Genomic DNA, 25,994 nt, shown 5'->3' on the forward strand with positions numbered 1-25,994 from the left:
ATGAATATTGTAAGCCAGCGCTTTTTTGTCCATTTGTCTGCCTCTCTCCTTTTACCTCCTCCATCCCATGGAAAGCATATTCCAGTTTTTTGATACCCATGTTGTTGAACTCAGAGTTGGTTGTTTATAGGAGTTATGCTTTGGAAATCCATCTTCTCCCCAGGAGATAGTATACTTCAGTCAGTTGATTGTGTACGTCTGCACATGACCCTCTATATTCTGTTGTTGCTTAGCCCTCAACCCTTTTGCCAGTGCTTTGAACTCTTGATTCTTCTAGACATTTAACTGACCAGGTGATTTACAAGAGGAATGGGATGGTAAGGCTTTGATGGGACAAAAACCTCATATATCATGATTCTGTGCAAGTGTTGATCAATTGTTTTTAATATCACTTAGTACTCTCAAAGCACATATTCAAACTCATGAAATATTTAAACCCGGAATAAAACAGCCTGTACCAGGCTGGAGCCAAATGCATGCATTAAGACCACCTGTTCTTCCTCCAGCCTGTGAGTCAAGAAGTAGATCTAGAAAGAATGTGCCATTTTCTAATCATACACAAATCCAGCAGTGGACATATTATATGATTTCACTTTCTCTTGATTAAAGAAGATTTCAACCTTAAACAAACTCTTTGTGTTTGGATAGACTTTAGTTTTTATTCATTCTTTGACGTTTCCTGACAGTAATACTAAGAAAAAATTTTATTGTCAAGATGATGTACAGAGGGGTTACAATTACATAAGTAAGGGAATAAGTACATTCCTTGTCAAACTTGTTACCCTTTCCCTCATTTTTTCTGACTTTCCCTCCCCCATCCCCAAGCTGTACAAATAATTTCTAACAGATTGTCTTGTGTATATCACAATTGCATTGGTTCTTTGTCTCACCATTCTGTTGTTCCCCTTCCCTTCCCTAATTCAAATAAACTTACATACAATACCAGGTTACCAAAATAAAATACAGTGACAACAGGTTATATACCATAGGGGGAAGGAAGAATATACAAAATAAACAAAAAAATCACATAGCACATTAAAAACAACAACAAAGAAAAACCTCTTGTGTCCATTTCTCAGAGTTCACTTCGCTTAGAATCATCTTATCTGGTAAGATGTACATAGCTATTGAACTATTCAATTCATGCTAAGATTATCCTAGATGTATATTAATTATTGCAAATAAGGGAAACCATGGAAACTATTGTTCTTTGGGTCTGGATTACTTCACGTAATATGATTTTTTCCAAGTCCTTCCATATCCTTACAAATGGGGTGGTGTTATTCTTTCTGATGGAAGCATAGAATTCCATTGTGTGTGTGTGTGTGTGTGTGTGTGTGTGTGTGTGTGTGTTTGTGTGTATACATATATATATATATATATACCACATTTTCTTGATTCATCTACTGAGGGCATCTGGGTTGGTATCGTAGCTATGATGAATAAACATAGTTGTGCTGGTAGCTTTTAGTATGACCTTGTTTATGATCATTTGGGTAAATGCCCAGAAGTGGTATTGTTGGGTCATATTTAGATTTAAAGAGATACTTATTTTTTTAAAAAAAAGCATGATTTAGAACTAAAATTGTGAAATATAATTATTAAATTTATAATCACTTGTCTAGAGTCAACTTCTAACTAAGACAGAGAAAATGAAAAAAGTGAAAGAGGGGAAAGGAGGAGAGGAGGGAAGGAGGAAAGGAAAGAAAAGAGGAAGTAAGAGAGAAAAGAAATGAAGGAAAAAGGATAGAAGAAGGCAAAGAAGATTATAGGATATTTTCTTCTTTATTTGATAGAAGATTTATCAATTCATTAAATTCAACATTTTGTTTAATCAAGATTTAAAATTTTAACTTAAAGTCAAGGCTCAATGGTAGAACGCATTCCAGTGAATAAAAGGAATAGTACACATATGAAAATTAGAACCCTGACTAAGAATATCAGTAATATGTCTGTTTATTGAAATTAAAAAATATCAACTGGGATTAGTGTCTTATAACTGAATAGTACTTAATCATATAATATCTAGATGCATACCTTTGATAAGGCAGGTGTTCTACAAAGTTTAAACAACCTTTTGCTTACAATCAAGCTTTTAAATGAGTAATAGTGACACACTGATGTATGCAATGCATAACAGAGATAAATTCTTGCAGCTTGTAAGTGACAGAAGTGACAGACTATAAGTAAGTGACAGAGATAGAATAGAATTAGGCATTTTGACAACAAATCTAAGCTGTAAATTTCTCTATGAAATGCCTCTTAACTTGAAGCAAGAACACATAAATAAGTAGTGAGGAAGGTCATTAGTTAAAGATAGGGATGGAAGCTGAGTGTCAGTGGCTCACACCTAGAAGCCTAGTTACTGAGGAGTCTGAGATCATGGTTGAGGTCAGCCCAAGGACAAAAGTCCATGAGACTCCATCTCCAATTAACAAGCAAAATGTCTGGAGACATGGCTCAAGTGGTAGAGTTCTAATCTTGAGCAAGCAACATCTACTGTGAGTAAGACTGTAAGTTCAAACCACAGTACTGGCACTTGAGAGCAAGAAAGAAAAGAAAAGAAAGAAAAGGAGGAAAGTAAAAAGAGAGATTAATATTTGGGTTAGAAAAAGTTTTCAGTAAATTTTGGAGGAGAAAGCAAATATGTTGGCTTATTGAGCACTAATTTATATTGTTGGGTGGAAATTTATAAAAAATTATAAAATTATAAAAAATTATGAAACATTTGATATTTGATCAAATAATTATTTTGTCCCTTGTTATCCAGAACTATTACTATTATTATACCATCCTTTTGAAAACCTATTATGATTCATATACTTAACATATGCGATCTCATTCTCAAGAATTTTATAAAATTGTGGAAGTTTTGGCTAAAATTTATTACTTAGAATATGTGCTATGTAGTTTATATGAATTCTCTAATTGTCACCTCACTATACACATGTGAGAAAAGTACTCTTGTTAGTACCATACTATGTATGAAGAAGAAATAGAGATTTTTTTTTAGGCGATTGAGAATGTTTACCACATCTATAGACTTTGTAAATATTGGAACACAGATTGAAGTTTGTATCTTTTTTCTTTTCTGGAGTCCACATTCTTGCCTACTGAGTATTTGGGAGAATACATGGAAGATTCGAGAATATAAAGCAGTGAAGCATCATGACATATTTGCTCTAAGAAACACCCTAATTGAAAAGAAGGATAAGGACAAAGTAATAGGAGGAGGAAAACCAGTAAGCAAAAGGGTACATGTGTATATATACGCATGACATCTATGTATACATATATGTATGCATCCATGTTGATTTTTCTGGAGTGTCCATGGTGGTTGGATCTCTATCCAGTAAGGTAACCTGAGACAAAATGATCTCAATGAGGATTTATAAACTAGGAATGACAGGGGGGTTGGGTCCAGGGAAGATTGCATCCTATTAATAATCTAGATCTTTGAGAACACCTGGTTTTATGCACCTAACCAATTCCACTTAACAGTTCATTAAGTAATCTATTTGTGATAGGCCCTGTATAATATGATGCATCCACAGATAACGCAAAGTATCATGGTTTGTGTCGTACTCTGGAAATGACAAGAAGCCATGATAATTTGAAACTGATTTTCTTGGGTGTCATATTCTTCCCAAGTCTAGTGATAATGCTATATTCTCAAGTAATAATGATAGGATACATATCTTTTATTTAATATTTGCTTTATAACAGGGGCAGGATTAGTAGAAAATCATATCCTATGTGTACAAATCATAATAAATAGATCTACAATTGCTATATAAAACAAGTGATAAAGACCAAAGCAGATTTAAAATGTGGTAATAGTAGGGCTGTAGCTCTAGTCTACATTTGTATTTCATATGCACATGTATAAATCTTGGGTCCTCTTTGAAAGATATGAGTTTTTTTTGAGAATGAGGATATGTTTTTAAAAATCTTTACTTTCTCAGTGTCTGTCACTAGTCTTGGCACTTCATAGATGTTCAATAATTGCTCATTGTGCAGAGATGGGTTTCAGTTAAGATGTCAATGCTTTGCTACCTGTTTCTGTACTTGTTAAAATATATAGCATGAGAAGGTATAAATATTAATTATTCAAGTTTAGTATGTTCTTAGCATTCGTGAAATTATAAAAAAAGTGGTAAAGAAGCAAAAATAAAATGCAATGAAACCATTAAGATTCCAATTAAAGAAGATTAAGACATGGAATAATTCACATGAGTTATTCATGAAAAAAACTCTTTTTCAGGGATAAAAATGCATCTCAAAATCAAATTATGTCATCATTGAGGCAGGTGGTTACTATAGCAGCAAAGAAAAAAGCGACAGTAAAATTAACTAAAGGCTCTCAAAGATAAAAATATGTAAAGTAGTCAAGATTCGTGAATTAGAACATTAGATAAAATGTCTGAATGTAGATGTGCTGTGTGTCATTCTCAGCTTCAATGCCATATAATCCCAAGAGCCTACATGTCCAGAAAAGTGCTAGACAATATGTAGCACTAATTGGATTTCTTTGACCACTGTCGATGCTACCAGCTGTCCTCACACAACCATCAAGTTCAGTATAAATCAATTCTCAAAGAAAAACATTTTTTCCAGAACCAAACATTTCATTTATTTCATTGAAACTTCAAGTCTACAAGTCCTCTCACTTTTCCAGGGTCTTTGGGTGAAGAAGAGATTGTAAATGATGAAACAGGAACTTCATCTATGCCTCTGGAAGATCTAAAACTCTCAGGAGCACAAAATATTACCAGGGTAGAGAAATATCCCAGGGAGAATTTTTATCTTGACCAATCAATATACAATGTGTGTGTGTGAGCGTGTGTGTGTGTGTGTGTGTGTGTGAGAGAGAGAGAGAGAGAGAGAGAGAGAGAGAGAGAGAGAGAGAGAGAGAGAGAGAGAGAGAGAGAGAGAGAGAGAGAGAGAGAGAATTCTTTTCAGAAAAATGACCTTTGTTAACTGAAACTTGTATAGTAAAAAACTGGGATTAGAATGACACCAGCACAACAAGCTCTCTCAACAACAGCTCTTCTGTAATTCTCCTCCTTCACAAACACATACCCAGATATCAGAGCACAGTTTTAATTTTACTGAATGAAAAAGATGCACAAGATTATGTTTCAGGGTGAGTGGCTAGAGACTCCTTGGTTCTTGGATCACTCTGTAAGCAGCCACGATCTAAATAAATGTGGAAAAAATATTGGAAGAATACCTCATCTGGTGGTTTGAAAATGCACTAAATGTTCATGAATGTCATAGCCAAGATTTACGTATTTCCAGTTAAAATGGAAGTGTTCTTAAATTTTTTTGTCTCATCCTTTTCATCAAAATCTCTTCCAAGAAAAGTTTTAGAATGTCCTGTCATAGAGATAATAGGTACCCACATAGCCCCTGCTGTCTTGCTGATGAGAGCACAGACCCAGGAGTCTCTCAAGTGTTCATCAGTTAATGTTGAAATGCTGCCTTGCCTATGCTAAGTGTCTTTAACTTTTCTATGATTTCACCAAAACCTCTTGTAGACATAGTTGTTGTCATTTAACACAGACTAGATGGTACCATCTATTCTTATAAAGAACTCCTAGATAGTGCTGAATCGGGTAAATGGCATTATTTTCTTTGATTGAGAACTGTCCATGCAAGGAATACATGTGAACCTAAGATACTTTATCCAGCTGACCAGGAAATGTTGTAACAGCAATGAGAATATTCAAGGATCTTAGAATCACTGTATAATGATTTTAGAAATATAAAGCCAAGTGGGCAGGCTCTCTTTTAAGTGCTTCCTAAACAGAATGTCATTCACCGTGGATCTTTATTTGTTATCAAAAGCTTATTTTTTATTTCTCTTTAGAGTTCTTTTTTTTCTGTTTCTTTCCCTAGTCTGAAATGCTTTAATGTGAAGGAGTTCATTCTAGGAAACCGGTGAAGCAAACAAAAGACTCATGGAGCCATACTGAGCAAATGAAATCACATCTATTAATTCAGCCTTCCCCCACGTCCCTCCTTCTATCAACTACAGAAAGTTACAAGAAATAAACACAAAATGCAGATGGAAGCCTACTCATACAGAGGGAGTGTGAGGGTTCTTTTCTTTCTTTCTTTCATCCTTCCTTTTACATGCAGCAAACAAAATCCTCCATAAAGCTTCAAAAGCTCTCTGACATCATCAGTCCTTGACTGAGAGTCATTAAGTTGCTAAAGCCCAGAAAATCAAATTGTGTTTAGGACTTCTTGATAATCTAGTAACAGAGTAAAAGGTGATTCACCAATTAGCCCATGTAATTGGGTAATAAAAAACATGCTCTGTGTGAGCAGTGGGCACACAGTAGTCATTGCCATTCTTCATTGTTTTCTGATTATAACTACTTATGTTTGCCCCTGATCCCATGTCCAGATTCCTCATGAAAGAGAATTCACAAATATCTGTGTTTCTAAATCAGATAGGTAAATCAATCCCTTACTAAGCAGTTCATTTATATTACCCTTTTATCCTATGTCAGTTCCCTCTTGTCAGGGTCTGTATTGGGTAAAGGCTCAGGCTCTCTGGTCCTTACTTCCATAGAGCTCCTGTAAATTGTTCTCTGTTTCAATTCTCTTAAGATGAAAAAGCAAACTAAAGTGAGAATCTTACAGAAATTACAGTTTTATACGTAAATGATTGTCTCCTTAGCTGATTCCCAAATTCTAACAATATTGTCAGGACATGTATTAAACAAAGGAAGAATTCAATTTGAGAACTGTCTTGCTCAGAGATTCTTCTTGCCTGGTTAAGAAGAAATTTGTGAAAGAATAGAGACTGAATATTTGCTAGATTCTTTAAAAGTCACTCTTCATAATTTTCTATGCCCATCTTTTGAAATCTAAGGTGACTGGCTTTGCTTAAAATACATGTATTTTTTTCAATAAATTCAAATTGATTTAAGGCTTGGTTGAGAGTTTAAAACAGTTTCTCCGTAGAAAATCCAAACCATGTCCCATTTTTGTCTTTTCTTATTGCCACTAAAGTATATGGGCACAGTTTTATGGCCCAGGGCCTTCTCATTAATATAATAAAAGAATAATGAAAATAAATTACCTGAACTTGAGCCAATAAGGAAAATACATCTTAGCTGACACAGTCCTTAATGCTGTTTTACTACTATGAATGATATATACCTGTGCTGATTTTATCATTGACTTTTAAGGTCATATTTTAGTGTTATTTATGAATTTAAAAAGACATTAGTAAACAATTTCCCTTGTAGTTATGGCATTGCCCCTAGATGATTTGTCTCTTTCAAACTCATGATACATATTTTAGATTATTTTTCCTCCCTGTAAACCATAAATAAAATTCTAAACTATGTAACAGCCTTTGTCCATTTTGTTTTAGTCATATATTTCAGAAGACCTTAGATTATATTTCATTTAGACAAGAACATAATAATCATAAAAAATAAGAAAATGTGGTTGATTTATGGCCAGAATAAAACTTTAACTCTGAAACTTTTTTAATATACAGCATTTCCTCCTCCAACTGTATTTAATACATATTAATATTTTTCTCTGTTATTTGCAGGTCAATGGGACAGAAATTGAATATGAGTTTGAAGAAATTACACTGGAGAGGGTAAGGAAAAATATATATTCCAAGTCACAATTTTGCCTCACACATTCTAGATCCTAATTGGTTGTCCTGTAAAATCACATGATTGTGTATCATAACCTGGAAATTTCTCACGGTCTCACAATGAAAATATTAATGGAATGCTTGCAGGCAGAATATTGCAGCAGAAAGCCAAATAACCATAATGTTCTGAATCTACACCACATCATAAGGACCAGGAGAAATGAATTTATAAAAAAAAAAAGAGAGAAATGTTACATGAGTTTATACTTCATTTTTTTAACTATTAGTCTACTGGCTATACCTTTCTAATATCTGATGCTTTACATTCTTATTTGTGTGACATTGATGTCATCATCAGAACTGCAATTACCATGCATCTTTTATTGAGAGAGAGAGAGGGAGAGAGAGACAAATTTTAAAACTACCCACTTAGAGAAAAATAGGGCAACTCTACAGAGGTCTGTGAACATTCTGGAAGGAATTTGGCAAATGCTTTAGACAAATAAAGGAAACTATGCCACATGGACCTAATATATTTAGACATTTAACAAAGGTGTAAGAGAAAAGCCATAAGCTATCTAGAAAGAACAAAGTGACAAGAGGCATTAATAGGATATTTATCATTATTAAAAGGCTAATACATATGTAAAACTCTGTTAAGCAACAATGAAAGACAATGACAGTAAGCAGATTTTTCTCTCTAATTGAGAAACAAATGTAAAAGAATATTAGTATAGAGTACCAATGAATGGTGCTGAAGTGAGTATAACGCTAAAATAGCAATTTAGTAATCTGGATCAAAAGCCTGCAGAATGAGCACACTTTTGTATTTACAATTTCTATTAGTAAGAATAGACAATTACAGAAGATTGCTCATATTAGTATTGTTTATAATGGTGAAGGATGAAAGAGGAGCTTCATAAAATATTAGCATATATCATATAAATTATATTAAATTTAATTAAATATTAAAATATATTTAAATAATATTTAACCAAACACTTAACTGTGAGGATATGAGGTCTACCTAGATTGTATTTTTTAATTTCAAAAATCATGTTTTAAACGGATATTTAAAATATCAGATAAGCAGGGTGCTGGTGATTCATGTCTGTAACCCTAGCTACTCAGGAGGCTGAGATATGAGGATTGCAGTTCAGAGCCAGCCCAAGCAGAAGAATCCTTAAATCTTATCTCAAATTAACTAGCAACAAACTGGAAGTAGAGTTGTGGCTCAAAGTGGTAGAGTGCTAGACTTGAGTGAAAGAGCTCAGGACAATACCTAAGCCCTGAATTCAAGCCATACTACCAATAAAAAATGTCAAAAGTGATGGCATTGTGTTAAGAATTGTTGGATGATTTTTGATTTCTTCCTTTTGAGTGTCTTTAGTCTCCACATCAGTTAGAATAAGCATATAATACATTTATAATAAGCAATAAAATATAAGTGTTTTCCCATGAACCTTCATTCAAGTATAAATTAACACTCTAGACCTTCACATTAGTTCCCAGCTCCTTTGTAATTTACTGCTTATTCGCTTTCCTGAGTCAAGGAATTTCTCATTTTCAGCTTAATTTTTATTGAGTATGAGTGTCTTTAAAAGGAAATTTACATTGGAAGTTAAGTGTTTGACAAATGAGGTCTTTAAAACTTCCATTATGGACTTTGATAAAAATTTAATGGCATACTAAATAGAGAAAACTGAAGCATATAAGAAATTAGCTCAAATGAGAGAACACACACACACACACACACATTTTCTCTGTAAGATTTGTGATGTACAGCACAAAATGAAAATGTAAAAACTTCTGTTTTTTCCCCCTCAAGCCAGTAAACACGTTTTCTTATCCTGACTGTATAAGTCATAAAAGAATGAGAAGCTAACATTGGTATGAGAGAAAATATCCCACAGGAGAGGGAAATTGAGGAAGCTAGTGAGGGTTCTGATGCTTACTTGCTTCCTGATCCTGAGCACATTCTCTGATGTCTCTTGCTATTCCTAGGGCTACCAATCACCCAGGCACACTGGGAACACTGTAAGTTCCATTGACTACACTCTTTCCAAAGCCTGTTTGTCAGGCATCATCTTCTTTGACCAGTACCTCCTCTTGGTCCCTGTCATTTGTTATAATACTCCCTTCCCTAAAATTCTTCAACTGCCATTCAGACCTAGAGACTGATTTCATCATTTTCCTCCACTTTTCTCTCTGCTCTATTCCAGATCTTCCCTCTACCTAGAAAATACTGCCTGGTTCATAACTCTAATTGCCCCTCTCATACACTCAGTATTTCTCTCCTCTCTCCCATTTTGTGTTTATCCAGCAAAACCTCAGACCTTCTTAATTTGACTTATTCTATGCCACTACCTCAGCACCAGGAAATGGCCAGAGAAATACTCCCTCATCACACTTCAAATTCTTAACCATTGGTTCATGAGAAACTCTGGCAATTCTTAAAATTTTCTGTAGAAAAATCTTTCTCATTCTTTGAGACAATAATTTCACATTTTAATTGTTCTCTAAAATCTCTCTTCCTTCATCTTCACTTTTAGCTGATAACTTTTCTTCAAATGTCCTTGAGAAAACAAAATACAATCAATCAAATGGATACCACCTCATCTTTCTGAGCCAGTATGTCCTTCTCAGGACAGGGAAGGAATTTTCCACCTTCTTTATGAGACCAGTCTACAATTGCAACCTGGATGTCACAAACTCTTGTTTACTTGATGACTTCGTCTCTGTAATTACCTTTTTCTACTCTGTATTATTAATTTCTCTTTTATATTTTCTGAATACCTTTAACCCAGACATGATATAATATCCCTCTTCTTTTTTTTTGAAGCAGAATAGTTTCTTTTCTTTCTTTTTTTATTGTGAAAATACCATACAAAGGGGTTACAATTACACGGGCAAGGTAATGAGTGCACTTCTTATCAAGCATTGTTGCCTCCGCCTTTGTTTCCCCTTCCCATCCCTTCCAATACCCGCCCCATGCCAAAGTTGTAAAGCTCATTTTCGACATAACATCTTGTACATCTCATTGTTGCAATGGGTCCACCTGTATCCTTATTTAAACGATTTGTTTTTGCCCTTTCCCTCCACAAATTATACCAACATCAAATACAGTGAAAGCAGGGGTTATACCATGGGGAAGGGACATACAAAGCAACAGAGAAATATCTTATAAGTATGTTAGAAACAATAGCAAAAAAGAAAAAAAAACATTTGAGTCTCTATCTTGGGGCTCATTTCGCTTAACAACATATGCTGGAAGGGATGTGGACAAAAGCAAACCCTACTGCATGGAGGTTCCTCAAAAGACTCCACATAGAGCTCCCCTATGAACCAGCAATCCAACTTTTGGGCATTTACCCAAATGATCACAAACAAGAACATACTAAACTACCAGCACAACTATGTTTATCACATTATTCACCATAGCTAAGATATGGAACCAACCCAGAGGTCACTCAGTAGATGAATGGTTCAAGAAAATGTGTAATCCTAGCTACTCAGGAGGCTGAGATCTGAGGATCGAGGTTCACAGCCAGCCCAAGCAGGAAAGTCCGTGAGACTCTTATGTCCAATAAACCACTAGAAAACCGGAAGTGGCACTGTGGTTCAAGCGGTAGAGCGCTTGCCTTGAGCTAAAGAGCGCAGGGACAGCCCCCAAGCCCAGAATTCAAGCCCCACAACCGACCAAAAAAAAAAGTCCTTGTTTCTTAGAGCTTTGGCCTGGTAGAGGACACAAAGAATTTAACAAGTAGATACAATGTAAGAAAATTTTAAAAAGAGAACTATACCTATCTGGTCCCAAATGGAGAAATGAGAAGAAACTTATTGTGTTAAAGGAAGTAAAAAGAAGTCCTCTTAGGCAGGAAGTAGCAGGTACAAATGTTCAAAGATTTTAGAAAAGTAACTTATTTAACAAACTTCAGTAGCTCAGAATGATGGTTGTTACAGAGCAGGACTCAAAGACAGAGGCTAGGTGGGGATGGGGTAAGGTCAGAGATCATGAATGCCATCGAAAAATACCAACAGGGCTGGGAAAGTGGCTCAGTGGTAGAGCTCTTGCCTTGCATGCATGAGGCCCTGGGTTCGATTCCTCAGCACCACATAAGCAGAAAAAAAAGCCGGAAGTGACGCTGTGGCTCAAGTGGTAGAGCGCTAGCCTTGAGCTGAAGAGCTGAAGGACAGCGCCCAGGCCCAGAGTTCAGGCCCCACAACCAGACCCCCCCCCCAAAAAAAAGAAGATTTATATTGTAAACTGAAGGCAATGGGGAGGCTTTGAAGAATTTTAAGTACAGAAATAATACAAACATATATGTGTTTTAGAAAGAATACTTTGGAAGCAAGATTGAGTATAGTTTATAGGTCATGAGAGGATACAAGTATACCATGTGTGACATACTTCCTGGATTCTGACAATAGTGGTGGAAGAGGGGAACATTCAGAGTATATTAGGAATTATAGAAGAGATTCTGGTGTTTTGTAGGATAAAATGTTTAAGAGAGGATGAATCAAAGCTATTTGGAGTAAAACCCAATCCAGCACAACCTAGTTTTCTTAGCTATGGACATCTGTGGTAGCTCAAGCCTTCATGATAATACAGGCTCATCTGGCACTAGTAAAAGTGGCCTCTGAGTGATGTATCGATTCTCTCTAGGTAAGGCTAATAGATGACATAGCTCCAGCATGGCTTATATTATGAGAAGCTATATGGCCTTGCAAGGATAACAGGATCATGAAGAGATGCTCACCTCCTACAACTCCTCTCTGTCAGCCATCCCTACAAAAAATATGTGGAGGGTTGTTCTGACAGCTGCAGAATGTATGGGCATGTTGTACTCCTTGATGTTTTGTCTGCCAAATCAGGAATATTCTTTTTTTTCCAAATCAGGAATATTCTTTTTAAGATGAAAAAAACTATCTGAGTCATTTCCCCAAGTACAAGTCATTGACTTTTAGTAGATATTATCTCATCTAACAAAGCAACATATTTCTCCTATACCAAAATAAATATATAATGCAGCAAGAAACAACTAACTTATTCAGTCTCAAAACATCCTACAGATGAAGCAAATTTGGAGTAGAATGAGAGGAACATAAACATTTCAAAAACAGTACTTATGAAGTTGCAAGTAAGAAGTGGTTCACTTAAATTGTCCACTGATGGCCTCTTCCCCTTCATCCAGGAATCAAATTAGCCTTGACTAAGACCAGACTTTTATCTCAGATTATTGATCTTTGTGAAAATTCCTAAACTCGGATAGAATTAATGGATTTGTAACTTCAGATAATTTACAGTTTAGACAGTTTTAAATTCTTCATGTTTTCTATATCTCTGTAGTTATTTTCAATTAACTGTAATTAGGAACAAAAAAAACTGAGTCCAAATAGTTAATGGGTTTCAGTGTTACATAGTCAGCTGACTATATTTAGTGAAATAATTTGACAATAGATGTACTTCCTGAGTTCTTAAGTTGCATATATGTCTAATTGTAAGTGTATTAAATATAGAAAGATGATTGATAGAGATATGCATATGTAGATAACTCCTACATATTAGTGTACATTTAGATACAAATACATTATTATAATACGTATAAGTTTTCATCAGTTTTACTGGACTTGGCTGAAGAAAAGTGGGCAGCTCAGACAGAATTTTGTTGCATGCTAGAACAGGCATGTCCTATGTAAATTACTCAACCTATTAAGATCTCAGTTTTCCTTCTCACAAGTGGTTTACGATTACCTGCTTCACAACATTGTGGTAAAACTAGAAATAACATCTGTAAAACCTCAAAAATAGTTTCTAGAACATCTTAAATGCTCAATAGTATTGGTTATTTTAAAATTTATGCCCATGCACACACATTTTTCTAGGCTATACTACTTTTGAAAATGTCACTTACTATAACTTCAAGCTATGAATCTACAACTAGTTCAAGTGGTAGATATGTGCTCCTGCTCTGTGTGTGTGTGTGTGTGTGTGTGTGTGTGTGTGTGTGTGTGTGTGTTTTCACAGCTACATTTGGGATAAATGTTAAGATTTTTCATTAATCTCCCAAACATATGGATGCCTAGTTGTCCATATATTGCATAAATATGTTAAGTGGATAGTTATGTAATTACTACCTCTGAGTTTGCAGTCATTTAGAATAACCTAGCACTCCATGTGCTCTTTCTTTTCTTTCTTTACTTATTTTCTAAAGGTCATGTATAGATGGGTTACAGTTACATAGGTCAGGTAATGAGTATATTTCTTTTTGAATAATGTCATCTTTTCCCTTGTTTTCTCCCAGGTTTTCCTTTCCATGTCCCCTCCTCCCCCATAGTTTGTTTGCAACATAGTATCTTCATTTGCTTTTAATTCACGAGTGAGAGATCCCAGCTATCCCTCCCTTTCCTTTCTGTTCATTATAGATAAAGTCTCTCAGACTTCTCTTCTTGGACAGCCTTTAAATTCAGGTCTCACCCTCCTGAGTAGCTAAAATTACATGTGTGAGCCATTGGCATCTGGCAAATGTTTTCTTTTTAAGTGCTTGAGAATATGGCACTACTTCAGATGCTCTTATGCTGTCTTAAATACTTTATTTTAATGATCTCCATTTCTGGGCTTTACATATACTCTAGTGTACAGTTATTGTTTTGTCTGTGTGTTACAGTCAGCCTGAAGATTGTATCTCTCCTTGGGGGAACTCAGAGCTTTTCCCCATGTCAGCCATGTGATGCTGGGAAAGTCTTGCCAGTCCTCACAGCCCTGGTCACACTGTTGACCAGTCTGGAGCTATCCACTGGAAATATTGGAAAGCCAGTTGAAAATAACACTAACTCCTAGACTGTGCCTAGACCCAATGAATCTTATTAGATGGATCATGGAAAGCTGATATTTAAAATTCTGTGAGTTGATTTAAGGCCCAGCTTAGAGGCTGCCTACTGAGCCAAACTGAACCAATCAGAATGCATTTCAGGAATTGCCAGATGGAATGACATTCCTACTGATTATAATGATGAATAGAGAGCAGAAGAATCCCACAAGGGGAGAGAGAGAGAGAGAGAGAGAGAGAGAGAGAGAGAGAGAGAGAGAGAGAGAGAGAGAGAAAGAGAGAGAGGAGAGAAGATAGACAGACACAGAGAAAGAGAGGAAAAGAGAGGGAGAGAGAGGGAGAGAGCCTTCAGTTCTTTCCTTGAACTGTACTGAGAAAATACCAGATACCATTCTCAAACCCTTTCCTTGATTACATGAATTTAATTATTCTAGTCAGAGTAGTTCAAATCAAGCATTTGTAACTTTCTATCAGGGACATACAAATATATCTTGGGGGTGCATTTTGGCTTTGCTGTGCTAAAGTTATTGAATAGCTCCTGTACTAGCTTATGCTGACATCGCCTCTTCTCAAAATAATGTTTTCCTGCTACGGTTTCTATGTTGAACCCCACGGGTCCACATTTGAAAGTTTGGTCCCACCAGGGCTGGTGGAAGGTGGTAGATAGGGGTGAGAACTCACGGTAGATCCTTAGGTCAGTGGTGCTCTGTTGTCAGAAGGTAATTCACAGGCAACTTCTTTATAAATCTCATGCAACCCACTGAGATCTTCAGAAAATTGCTATGAACGGAGTAAGCCTGGTTCTTCCTACCCACTCTTGGAGTTGTGATCATTGCTCCCAAATATGCTCCCACTGTGATGTACTGCCATCCATGGCTCTCACCGGAGGTCAGACTGATGCCTACCCACTTGCATGATCCTAGATGTTGTATTCCTCACCTATAAGCTAAATAAATGTTTTTCTTTATTAGTTAGTTGCCCTGGGCATTTCACTGCAGGAGTGTGAAACTAATACAGGGCCTAGTTTAAATTCTTTGCCTTTCCTAAATTCCCATTTTGCCTCTTACCACCAGCCTAAGATGATAAAGCAAATAATATTGGCTGGTTGCAGAAAAACATAATACCCTAAAGTTCACACATACAGTCTTCTAAAGTAAGCCATTACTGTGTTGCAACTCTAAAGAATAAAAGACCAATAAAACAAAAGTGACACCTGAAAAAAAGGATAGTGACAGGTCTATGAATTTAGATCTCCACTGTCTAAAGATTTTCCTGCCTTGGGACCCAGCATGCTTTTTGTATGTGTAGAAAGTCTTTTGCTGTGTAAACCATTAGACTGAGATGTCAGGGGAAAAAACTGAGTGTTAAAAATATAGTTTACAGACATTAGTGGAGTCATTAATCTAGCTTTTCTTTAGATGTAAGAATCAAAGTCCCAGGAATGAAGAGAGGCTGGTAAACATACCTCAAAGGTTTGATTTAGATGAATCGGCAGAACATGCATTTAAGTGGAAATTCAGCTGCTGACTCCAACCTTCTGTTTTTTTTTTAATAAGCTTCCAGCTGAGTTATCTTCCTTCTCCCATCTCACAACCCTCAGTCACCAGACTATTAACGAGTGCTCTTTTCTAGTTCATTAGTTTGAGCCACACACCCTCAAAGCCAGCCAGTATATTTGCTATTGATAATCATTCATTTTGACATCTTTCTTTATTTAACACGGTTCCTGATTATCCCCAGAACATCTAATCCTTGCATCATGATATTTCTAAAACTTAACACCTTTAAGACAAAATCTACAGTTTAAAATATCTCTTTTCCATTGCTAAAACAGAATTTATGAAGGAAAGAAGTATTTGGCATCGAGTTTGGCATTTGATAATAGCCATTATACCATATCTTATCAAGACAGAAAAGTTAGCGATCATTCTTCAGATAGAAAAAGGGGGTCCACTGCCGCGGACCGGCTCTGTCGGGATGACGGAGGACACCTAGGGGAGGAACCTGGAATAGGTGGGGAGATGGCAAACAGACAACTCACACACAAGAGGAGTGGATGCTGAGTGCGATTTAATGCAGAGGATAACAAAACTTTTATAGCAAAAAGTCTCCATAAGAAAGGGCAGAAGGTTACACAATCTTGCTGCATGGCTTCATTTTTGGGTGGTCACCAGCTAGTCGCCTGATAGGCACTTGTTTCCGGCTTATCTCTAAGAAATACAATGGGTTTCAATGTTTGTCACCAATTAACCATTACCTATTTTTATAGAGGCCTTAACTGTCCCATAAGATCTTTCCTGTTCCTTCTTTAATAGTAAGCACCAAGGAAGCTTAGATCTAGCAAGTCTCTTAGTAAATAAAAGAGAGTAGCAGGAAATTCTTTCTCCTAAGTAGTTATCTCAGCAATTGCCATACACTCTTTCTGTTCTAGCCGCGCCTACAGCTTCTTGCAAATCTCTTACAAACAATTCCTTCTGCTGAAGTGATGTTGTGAAACCCCCAATACTTTTATATTTACTTATGACTTGTCTACTAGCCTCCATAAGAGGGGTTTCAGGGTAGCACTTAACTCTGGTGAGTTAGTCATATTTTTAAGACACTCATCAGATATTGGAGTCGTCAACACTCTTAAGAAAGAGCTTTAAATAAAGGAACATTGAGCATGAGTAAGTACAATGAGCAGCAGGAACAGTAAAAGATTAATAGGCACTCTTATACAGTGGAGAAAAGAAAAGCAGAAACACATCTTTCCCAGGGGTTTGCTAGCCTTTCCAGGAGTAGGCCTCTTTGAAGCCCTATTCTCCGAGGTAGACTTCGGTGAAGTCCCAGTACTCAGAGATAGGTCTCTGTAAAGCCCCATTCTCTGAGGTAGACTTCGGTGAAGTCCCTGAAGTCCCAATACTCAGAGATAGGTCTCTGAAGCCCCATTCTCAGGTCTGAAAGCTGGTTTCCCATGCTAAGCAGACTCCACCAGAGTAGGCGTGGCATTTGCCCCTTTTTTATTTTTTAGATGTGCCAGAGAAATTTCTTCTCGTATAGAGGAGATGGAGCGGAAGACTAGTTTGAAGAGGACTGGAAAGACAACAAGAATACATATAACAATTAGTGTTATGACTCCAAATGTAACCAAATAGTGCCACCAATCTAAAGGATTAAGACTTTTTAATCCTTTCTGTAAGTCTTCTGCCAAAGAATTTATCCCTGTGGTTTCTAAATGAGCTTGACTAAGGGCTGAGATGTTTTCCTGTAGCTGTCCTATATCATGAGTTAAGCTATTGTCCTTCCAGATTCCTTGTAAATGCACTTTGGTAGCTTCCCAATCTAAGCTCTCATTATAAGGTAATGGGGTAACACAAATATATTTAAATGACTGATGACATATAGTTGTCAGCTGGTTTTAAGATTATTGACTTCAGTCCCTAACTTTAAGATTACTTCCTCCAAAGCCTCTAGTTTGCTGTCTAATTTTTGATCAATGATTTGCTGCTCTGTTAATGCTAGAGAAACATTCTTATTTAAATCATTAACAAAATGTGCCGAGTGCACTTGTTGTACTAACGCAGTGGTGGATACGGCAAGTAGAGAGAGAGTCTTCATCTTCTGCACCAGTTTTCTCTCCTGATGTATTTTTATTTTCTTCCTGGCTCTTTTTTGGGCCCGAGAAAGGCCTGATGAGTCTGTCTGGGACCCAAATGGGGGATTCCGCATCCTGTGGGAAAACACAAGCATAGCCTCTCCCAGATGTTAACAGGATGTTTGGCCCACGCCAGGTTCCAGTGAGTAGATCCTTCCATTTTACCAAAGGAAAAGTTGTAGTTTTTTCCATGCCCCAATGTCTCATCATCGGAGTTATTCCTTGCTCATCGGCATTGAAATGATTAAGGACCAGCAAAGCATGGTTAAGAGTGTAATGGGGGGAGTATTGCTTCCCTCCTCCCTGTCTAATTCTTGTCAATTGACTTTTTAAGGTCTGATGAGCCCGTTCTATGATTGCTCTGTGCATAGGATCACTAACATTATTAATCTACCCATCTTAAAAGCCTAACCTCTTAACACTGGTATGATGACAATTTCATTTCAAGGTGAATTTTAGAGGGATATCCAAGCCCTCGCAAAAGACTTGCCTGGAAATGGCCAAGTTTTAATCATGCTAAGCTGAGTTTGCTCATCTGATGGGGTCTATCTCCATCAATAAGATATGCATAAATAGGGAGTTTTGATAAGGAAAGTTCTAACACAGAGTGTCATGGAAGTTCAGAAGAATGGTAGAAGTACTGGCTGAAATGTTAGCAGTAGTAAATATTCTGGTTTCTGAATCTTTTGTCTTGTATGTAAATGTATCAAATTTGCAGAGGAAAAGGGAAGCAGAGAAATGGTAGAACAAAGGGTAAATAGCCAGTGATATTCACTGGACACTGTGAAATGAACTATACAACTTGTGGGAGAGGAAGGTGAGGAGGGAAAAAACTGGGAGAAAATGATGGAAGAGGTGACACTGTTCAAAAAGAAATGTACTCGTTACATGGCTTATGTAACTGTAACCCTACTGTACATCACCTTAATAAGTTTTTTTAAAAATGATTCTGTGAGCAGTACAGAAAACACCCAGCACATATACCTGAGTTATATCTTGGGAAATGGTAAGACCTGAGGAATATGTTATTTGACTCTGTTTTTTGTAACTCATTTATCAGACTAACAGAAAATACAACCTGTCTTGGTGTTCCCAGCACCTTTCTTCCAACTTCTTCAACCAGGTCCAAAATTATCCTACAAAATAACCCCTATGAGGACCACAGGTAGCTACTCTGATGTCCTGTGCACCTTTCTAAACTCAGGTTCCAATGAAATGAATGTTTACCACTTAACATCCTCATTTCAATCTTCACATTATGACTCTTTTGGAGAAAAGGATTATAAGAATATATTATGAAAATATATATATCAGAATCTGAATGGTAAACTATCTGACTTGAACGTAAAATTAGTTCATATTCGATTTATATTAAAGAATGCATATTCAATCAGACAAAAGAATGTGATGTCAGCATGTATTGAATTCAAGATTTAACATGTCCATTTATGTGTAGACAAATGTGTACCTACACAAAACCAACCCTTCTGTTTTTCCTCCTCCTCCCACCAGTTAAGTTTATTAATTATTACCTCCTCTTATAAGCTTTGTCAAATACACCCAAATTAGAGTTAGTTTGTCCATTCTCTTCATTCCTTTTAGGCTTTCTTCTTGTCATTTGTGTTTATATTACATCTACTTTTTGTACACTGACTGAAAAGAGGACTATGTTTTATTTTCTTGATAGCCCTAATGCCTAAGTTAGATGCTTACTTTTTAAACTGAAGTTCTACAGAGTTTAAATTAGTCAGGATAGACTCCTCAAAATCTCAGTGACTTACCAGATCACAATATAATTTCTCCTCATTTCATTCAAGAATAGAACTCTTAGGCAGAGTTCTCCAGAGAAACAGAACCAATACAGCAGGTATAGCGTAATATGGAAGAGCAGATTTGGTATGAGAATTTTTTCTTGTGTTTATAGAGGCTGAAATGTGACATAATCTGCTATCTACATGATGGAGATCCAGGAAAGGCATAGTATAAATCAGCCTAAAAGTCCCACACCAGAGGGCTGAGAAAGGAGGGAGGGAAGAGTGAATAAGTTCCAGAAATGAAGGATGAGAACTTGGGCTTTGATGTCTTAGGGCAGGAGAAAAATGTCATGTTCTCTACCTCCAGAGAAGGAAGAGAGTTCGTTCATCTTTCTTTTGCAATTTTCTTCCATTCAAGCCCTCAACAGGTTCAATAACATCCAGGTGTACTGGTGATGGCAGTTTTCATTACCCAATCTCTTGATTCAAATAGTAATCTCTCTCAGAAATAGTTTCACAAACATACCTAGAAATGATGTTTTGTCTACTATCTGAGGACCCCTTAATACAACCAAGTTGTCACCAAACCTAAGCCAGCGCAGTGATAAGCACTTCAAAATGATGTGTCCACATTTATAAATCACAATATGGAATTTAGATCTATTGCCAGAGTTGATACCAAAATATTTACTCCTATAGCAAGGGCCAACACGTCATATTTCTACCTACGTTCAGAAAGAGGGAAATCAATAGGTAGTTATTGACAGTAAATTACCAGTTGTGAATAGTAGGAGTTTGACTGAAAGGGTAGATCACCTGATTGGAAAGCAAGAGGTCTGAGTTCAAACCCCAGTATCCTTCAAGTACACAAGTCCCAGGATGATAGCAATGGTTCCATACTGTCTTTCTATTGGAATCACTGAATTGTGAACAGAAAACTAAGGTTCCCAGAGTCTAACAGTATACTCAAGGTCATGAGATAATAGTAAGTATCCTTTTTCCATTATAACCCATTATACTGTGCTAGTTCTCCAAAAGCTAGCTCCTACCCTCAAAAATATCACATTTTTTTAGAGAAAGAATATATTGATACCTTAACATCAAATCTTGTGGGACTAAAATATAGCCCAGTGAACCCATACAAATAAATAGTTTTGTCATGACCCAACAGGACTCCAGCATTTAAATTAAAATCTTTCAATGGGACGTTACAACCACTAGGTAATGCTAACTAACTTGGATCCTGCCCATATTGATTCTATCCGTACTGAAAACTAGAAGTCCAAAATGTCAAGGCCCTAGAGAGCTAAGATGGCTCTCACTTTAATGTCTTTTATTTTCTGTCTGGGTATTTTTAAATACTAAAAGGCTCCCATTTAGTTTTCTAGCAAGAGATACAGACTGATCTTTTTCCCTCATGAGTTATATGTATAAATCTATTGCATGTTGTATATACAATATATAGATTCATATACATAGGTAGATATGGGTTTCATCTTGGCAAACAGGCTAACCCTTAGTTAAAACCAACAACAAAACAAATAATAATTGAAACTTGTTTGTTATTCTCCTTTCCCACCCCTCTCTCTCAGCTTTTTCTCTTGCAACTGGCACTCTACCACTTGAGCCACACCTCTGTTTTTTGGCTTTTGCCTGGCTAATTGGAGATAAGAGTTTGAGTTGTCTGTCCAGACAGGCTTTGAATCATTATTCTCAGATATCAGCCTTCTGAGTATCTAGAATAATAGGCATTAGATGTTGGTTCCCAGCTGGGTATCTTATATGTTAATAATTCTATCAGATAATTTTAGGTTTTCTGTTTTACAGAAAAACAAGCTGTGGTTTAAAGAAGTTAAGATATTTTTCAATGGTCACCAAACCAGTGTATGATAATGCTGTTTTATTTGACTTCGGTCATTTTGAGATGCCACCAGCAAGCCTAGAACGACTTTTGGGGTATAAGATACAATCGTCATACATGTTCAGATTGCCTTCAAGGTTGAACTATATATTTTTAATAAGTTTTTTTATTGTGAAAATACATACAGAGGGGTTACAATTACCTGAGCAAGGTAATGGGTACATTTTTTTATTGTGAAAAAACTGTACAGAGGGGTAACAATTACATGGGCAAGATGATGAGTACATTTCTTATCAAGCATTGTTGCCTCCTCCTTTGTTTCCCCTTCCTATCCCTGCCCTCCCTTCTCCCTCCCCCTCACCCCACCACCCTGCCAAAGTTGTAAAGTTCGTTTTTCGACATAGCATTTTGTACATCTCATCGTTGCAATGGGTCCACCTATATCCCTATTTGAACTATATTTATAAGGAAGAAAGTTAAGCCAATTAGCAAAGGATCATCAGTTAGCTTTAGAATGGTAAAAGCAGCTACAAGAAAAGACAGATAGTAGGTAGATACAGATGCATTTCTTTCTGTTTCAAATTTTTCCTTAATTTGTGAAGTTGGCCATGTCCCTCCCTCTCAATCTACTGAAACTTTGCTCAAAGCTCAGTAATGTCTTCCTAACTCAGAGGGGAAAAAAGTGATATCACATTTGTATATTTAGCATTTTCCTAACTCATGAAAATGAATATAGCTAAAGCAGCACTCCAATTATGTTATAGAAGTTCTCTATATGAAAATATACCCATGTTTTCTGAAACATAAAATTGGTGAGGTTATTAGTTATATTACTATGCATGCCACATAACTGTTCCATTTGGTTGATATAATGTCTACATTATGGTACATCTCGTGTTTTATTATTATCATCATTTTCAAGCTATTTTTTTCTATATTTCATTTCATTCACCAAACTTTGCTGTGGAATAGGAAAATAAAGCCTGACACTCCTCATTTTGCAAATGAGTAGCTAAACACTCAGAACACATTTATATGGCTTCTTCAAGGTCATGCATGCAATCCAAAGGCCAGCCTAAAATTCCACTTTAACTTTTAGCCTCAATCCTTTTCCCTGATCTCTTGCTTTTTGTTTTGTACTAGTCCTGGGACTAGTACAGGACCTGGATTCTATATCTGAGATAATTTTGCTCAAGGCTATCACTGTATCACTTGAGCTAGAGGTCTACTTTAGTTTTTTGGGTTTTTTTTTTTTTTTGGTGGGGTTAATTGGAGATAAGGGTTTCAAGGACTTTCTTGTTGGGGCTGGCTTTGGACCAAGATCCTTAGATCTCAGCCTCTTAAGTAGCAGGGATTACAGACATGAGCCAATGGTGCCTGGCACTATTTTCATTTTTAGTACTAAAATTATCCAAAGAATCAGCATATGCAAAACTAAGCATATCAAAATGCTATCATTGATTTCTCATTCAAACTAAGCTTTTAATCAGAAGCCAACATTCACACATAATAAATTACATTTTAAACCCTACCCAAATAATTTCAAGTTGCTTTCTATAGAGCAACTAACTGTCAGAAATGTTATGAGCAATAAGCAATGTTCATATGTAGTTATACATGCTAAGTTTTCATCTTTTACCTCTAATAAGGGAGACTTTTTTACTTTGGCGGGGGATGTGGGGGTGTGTATGTTTTGGTACTGGAGCTTGAACACAAGGTCTAACCTTTTTGCACACAAGGCTGACACTCTACCACTTGAGCCATAACTGCAGTTCTGGCTCTTTTTTGCTGACTTATTGAGATAAGAGTTTCATGGACTTTTTGCCTGGGCTGTCTTCAGACCTCAGTCATCATGTCTTAGCATCCTGTGTAGCTAGTATTATAGACCAGACATAAACCACCAGTGCAGGCTGGAAGAACATTTAACGCTCTAAATACTGAACATCTGTTTGAAAGACTTTCCTCGTATTGAACTAAATTTTCTCCTAGTAATTTACACCAAACTAGTTTTGCCAGAATAGCCACTGCCACTGCCTCCTAGTAGCTTTTGTTCTGTTATCAAAAACCACCTGTAGCCGGGCGCTGGTGGCTCACGCCTGTAATCCTAGCTACTCAGGAGGCTGAGATCTGAGGATCATGGTTCAAAGCCAGCCCGGGCAGGAGAGACTGTGAGACTCCTATCTCCAATAAACCACCAGAAAACCAGAAGTGGCACTGTAGCTCAAGTGGTAGAGCGCTCGCCTTGAACTGAAGAGCTGAGGGACAGCGCCCAGGCCCAGAGTTCAAGTCCCACAACCGACAAAAAAAAAAAAAAACCACCTGTTACTTGTACAAAGTCATACAATGTATATAAGTCAATTCTGTGTGGTTTTAAGATCAAACTTTTCTTCTGAATTCTGCTCTGTCAATCAAGTCACATTTCTGGAACTTCATTGATCAGTTAAAATAGCAAGTACAGTGTAAATATAAGATAAATAGTTGCATCATACTGTTTAGGGAACGAGGAGATGAAAAATGTCTATATATTTTTTATACAGACACAATGGTTTTCTGGCATTTTTGATCCACAGTTGGGTAAGTTTATGGATGGAGAAGACACCTGTACAGAGAGCTGGACATATTCTGAAAGTCTCAGCTGTATTAACCTCTTTTATTGTCCTTCCTTACATAGTCCTCCTTGTCATGGGCTTCCTAAAGCAAATTTTGTATCTATGCTGAAAAAATAAAGCATTGAGTGATAAGTGAGTTTACACAGCAAGGAGATGGTAGAACAGAGATCAGAACTGAGACTGGCTCAAAGCCAAACTTTCAGAAAACCATTCATTCTGTAGTTTCGGTGTTTCTCTGTCCATCACTCTTGAGGCTGATGATATTGCACATCACAGTTTGACAGCTTGCCATTCAAACAGCCAATACAGTGATTCTTGCCTCTGGTTTGCAAGTTTCTCATCTTGCACACAGAGTCTGCGCTGAATACAGTGCTAACTGTAGAATCAAAAACTTTTTAAATCTTTGAGCTTTGAATTAATAAATTAATCTTTGGTGGTTGGGCACCATTCCTGGAATGCTGAGAAAGAAAAATTAACCCAGTTCACATTTATAAGCCATGTTTATAGTCACATGCAAATTGAACCATATAGTGGAAATACCTTATATCTAGATTATTTTGTTAGGTGCCCATGTCTAGCAAGTCTTTTAACTGACTCGTCTTGTGTGAGCAAAATAATAAAAACACCTGTTGCTAATAACCTTGAGAACAAATTGGTACTTCCCAAACCTATTTGAGCAGAAAGGAAAAATTCCACTGTAATAATGAATACAAGATGCTCAGACATGTAGACATATTCAAATTCCATTGTGTCACCTGAAAACCATACTTGTCAGCATTCCCAAGACCTCATTCACAAAAGCTCATCTTGTTTGTGAATACCTGCGATGCTTTTCTTTCTTTTTAATGAAAGAAATACAAATGTAAGTTCTTACGATGTCCAGAAAAGCAGTTTACATAACATCCTTAAGCAATTTCATAAGAAGCATGTCAAAGCTGCATAGTTTCAAAACCTCTAGAGAAATTTGAATCTTCTCAACATTCATAAGCCACAGCTAAATTACCAGGCCAAACCACAAGAAAAATTCCTGGCCATCTGGGAAGTTTTCATAGCCCTCACCTTCGCACCAAAGGCTTACTTACTCTGCACCAGAAGAGTTGTGATTCTCATCACAAATCTCTTTGCTTGCCCTTAGGACCAGATTCTGGATAGAAACAAACTTGTGAGTATTTTTCAGTGTTTCTATTTTTGCTGTGGCTCCTGATTTCAGTTATGAGGTTCCCTTGGACAGCCCAGAAACCTTAGTAGAAATTGCCAAAGAAAAGCACATGGTGATATTTCCACCTCCTGCTCTGGGTAAGTGGAGGAAGTATAAAAGATCTTCCAATAGACTTTTACTGTGCCTGAATGCAAGTACACTAATTTTTAACAAGTGCTATCAATCACTTCCATGCCATGTGGAAGACAACAGAGACTTGGCCTTGACTGTACACACAAATTAACTTTCAGCCAACTGAACAGTTTCTGGATCTAGTGTTTCCTGTCATATGCTGCTTACAAATCTCAATTATGGCGAGTTTTCTCCTGTTCATGCTTTTGTCTTATGGACAAAATTTTTTCTCAGACATTCCAAGTTCACAATCTTTTACTTCTGCTGAAAATTATCCCAACTGAATGCACTGAATAGTTTTTAATTTGTCATTTCCTTCAAAAGGTAGAAATGATGATAGTAATAG

General features: G+C 36.6%; 1 protein-coding gene across 29 annotated transcripts in view; it reads left to right on the top strand.

Annotated features, from left to right (window-relative positions):
* Positions 1 to 25,994, top strand: part of Dlg2 (discs large MAGUK scaffold protein 2) — a 2,075,786-nt gene that overhangs the window by 1,388,707 nt on the left and 661,085 nt on the right. For all 29 annotated transcript variants that reach the window (XM_070034861.1, XM_070034862.1, XM_070034867.1 and 26 more), the window contains one exon: positions 7,580 to 7,630. In XM_070034861.1, coding sequence (XP_069890962.1) covers positions 7,580 to 7,630 — 51 coding nt within the window. The remainder of the gene's footprint in view (positions 1 to 7,579; positions 7,631 to 25,994) is intronic.

This window comes from Dipodomys merriami, unplaced genomic scaffold, assembly GCF_024711535.1.
Source record: "Dipodomys merriami isolate MVZ:Mamm:240054 unplaced genomic scaffold, mDipMer1.0.p SCAF_25, whole genome shotgun sequence".
NCBI classification, from domain to species: domain Eukaryota; kingdom Metazoa; phylum Chordata; class Mammalia; order Rodentia; family Heteromyidae; genus Dipodomys; species Dipodomys merriami.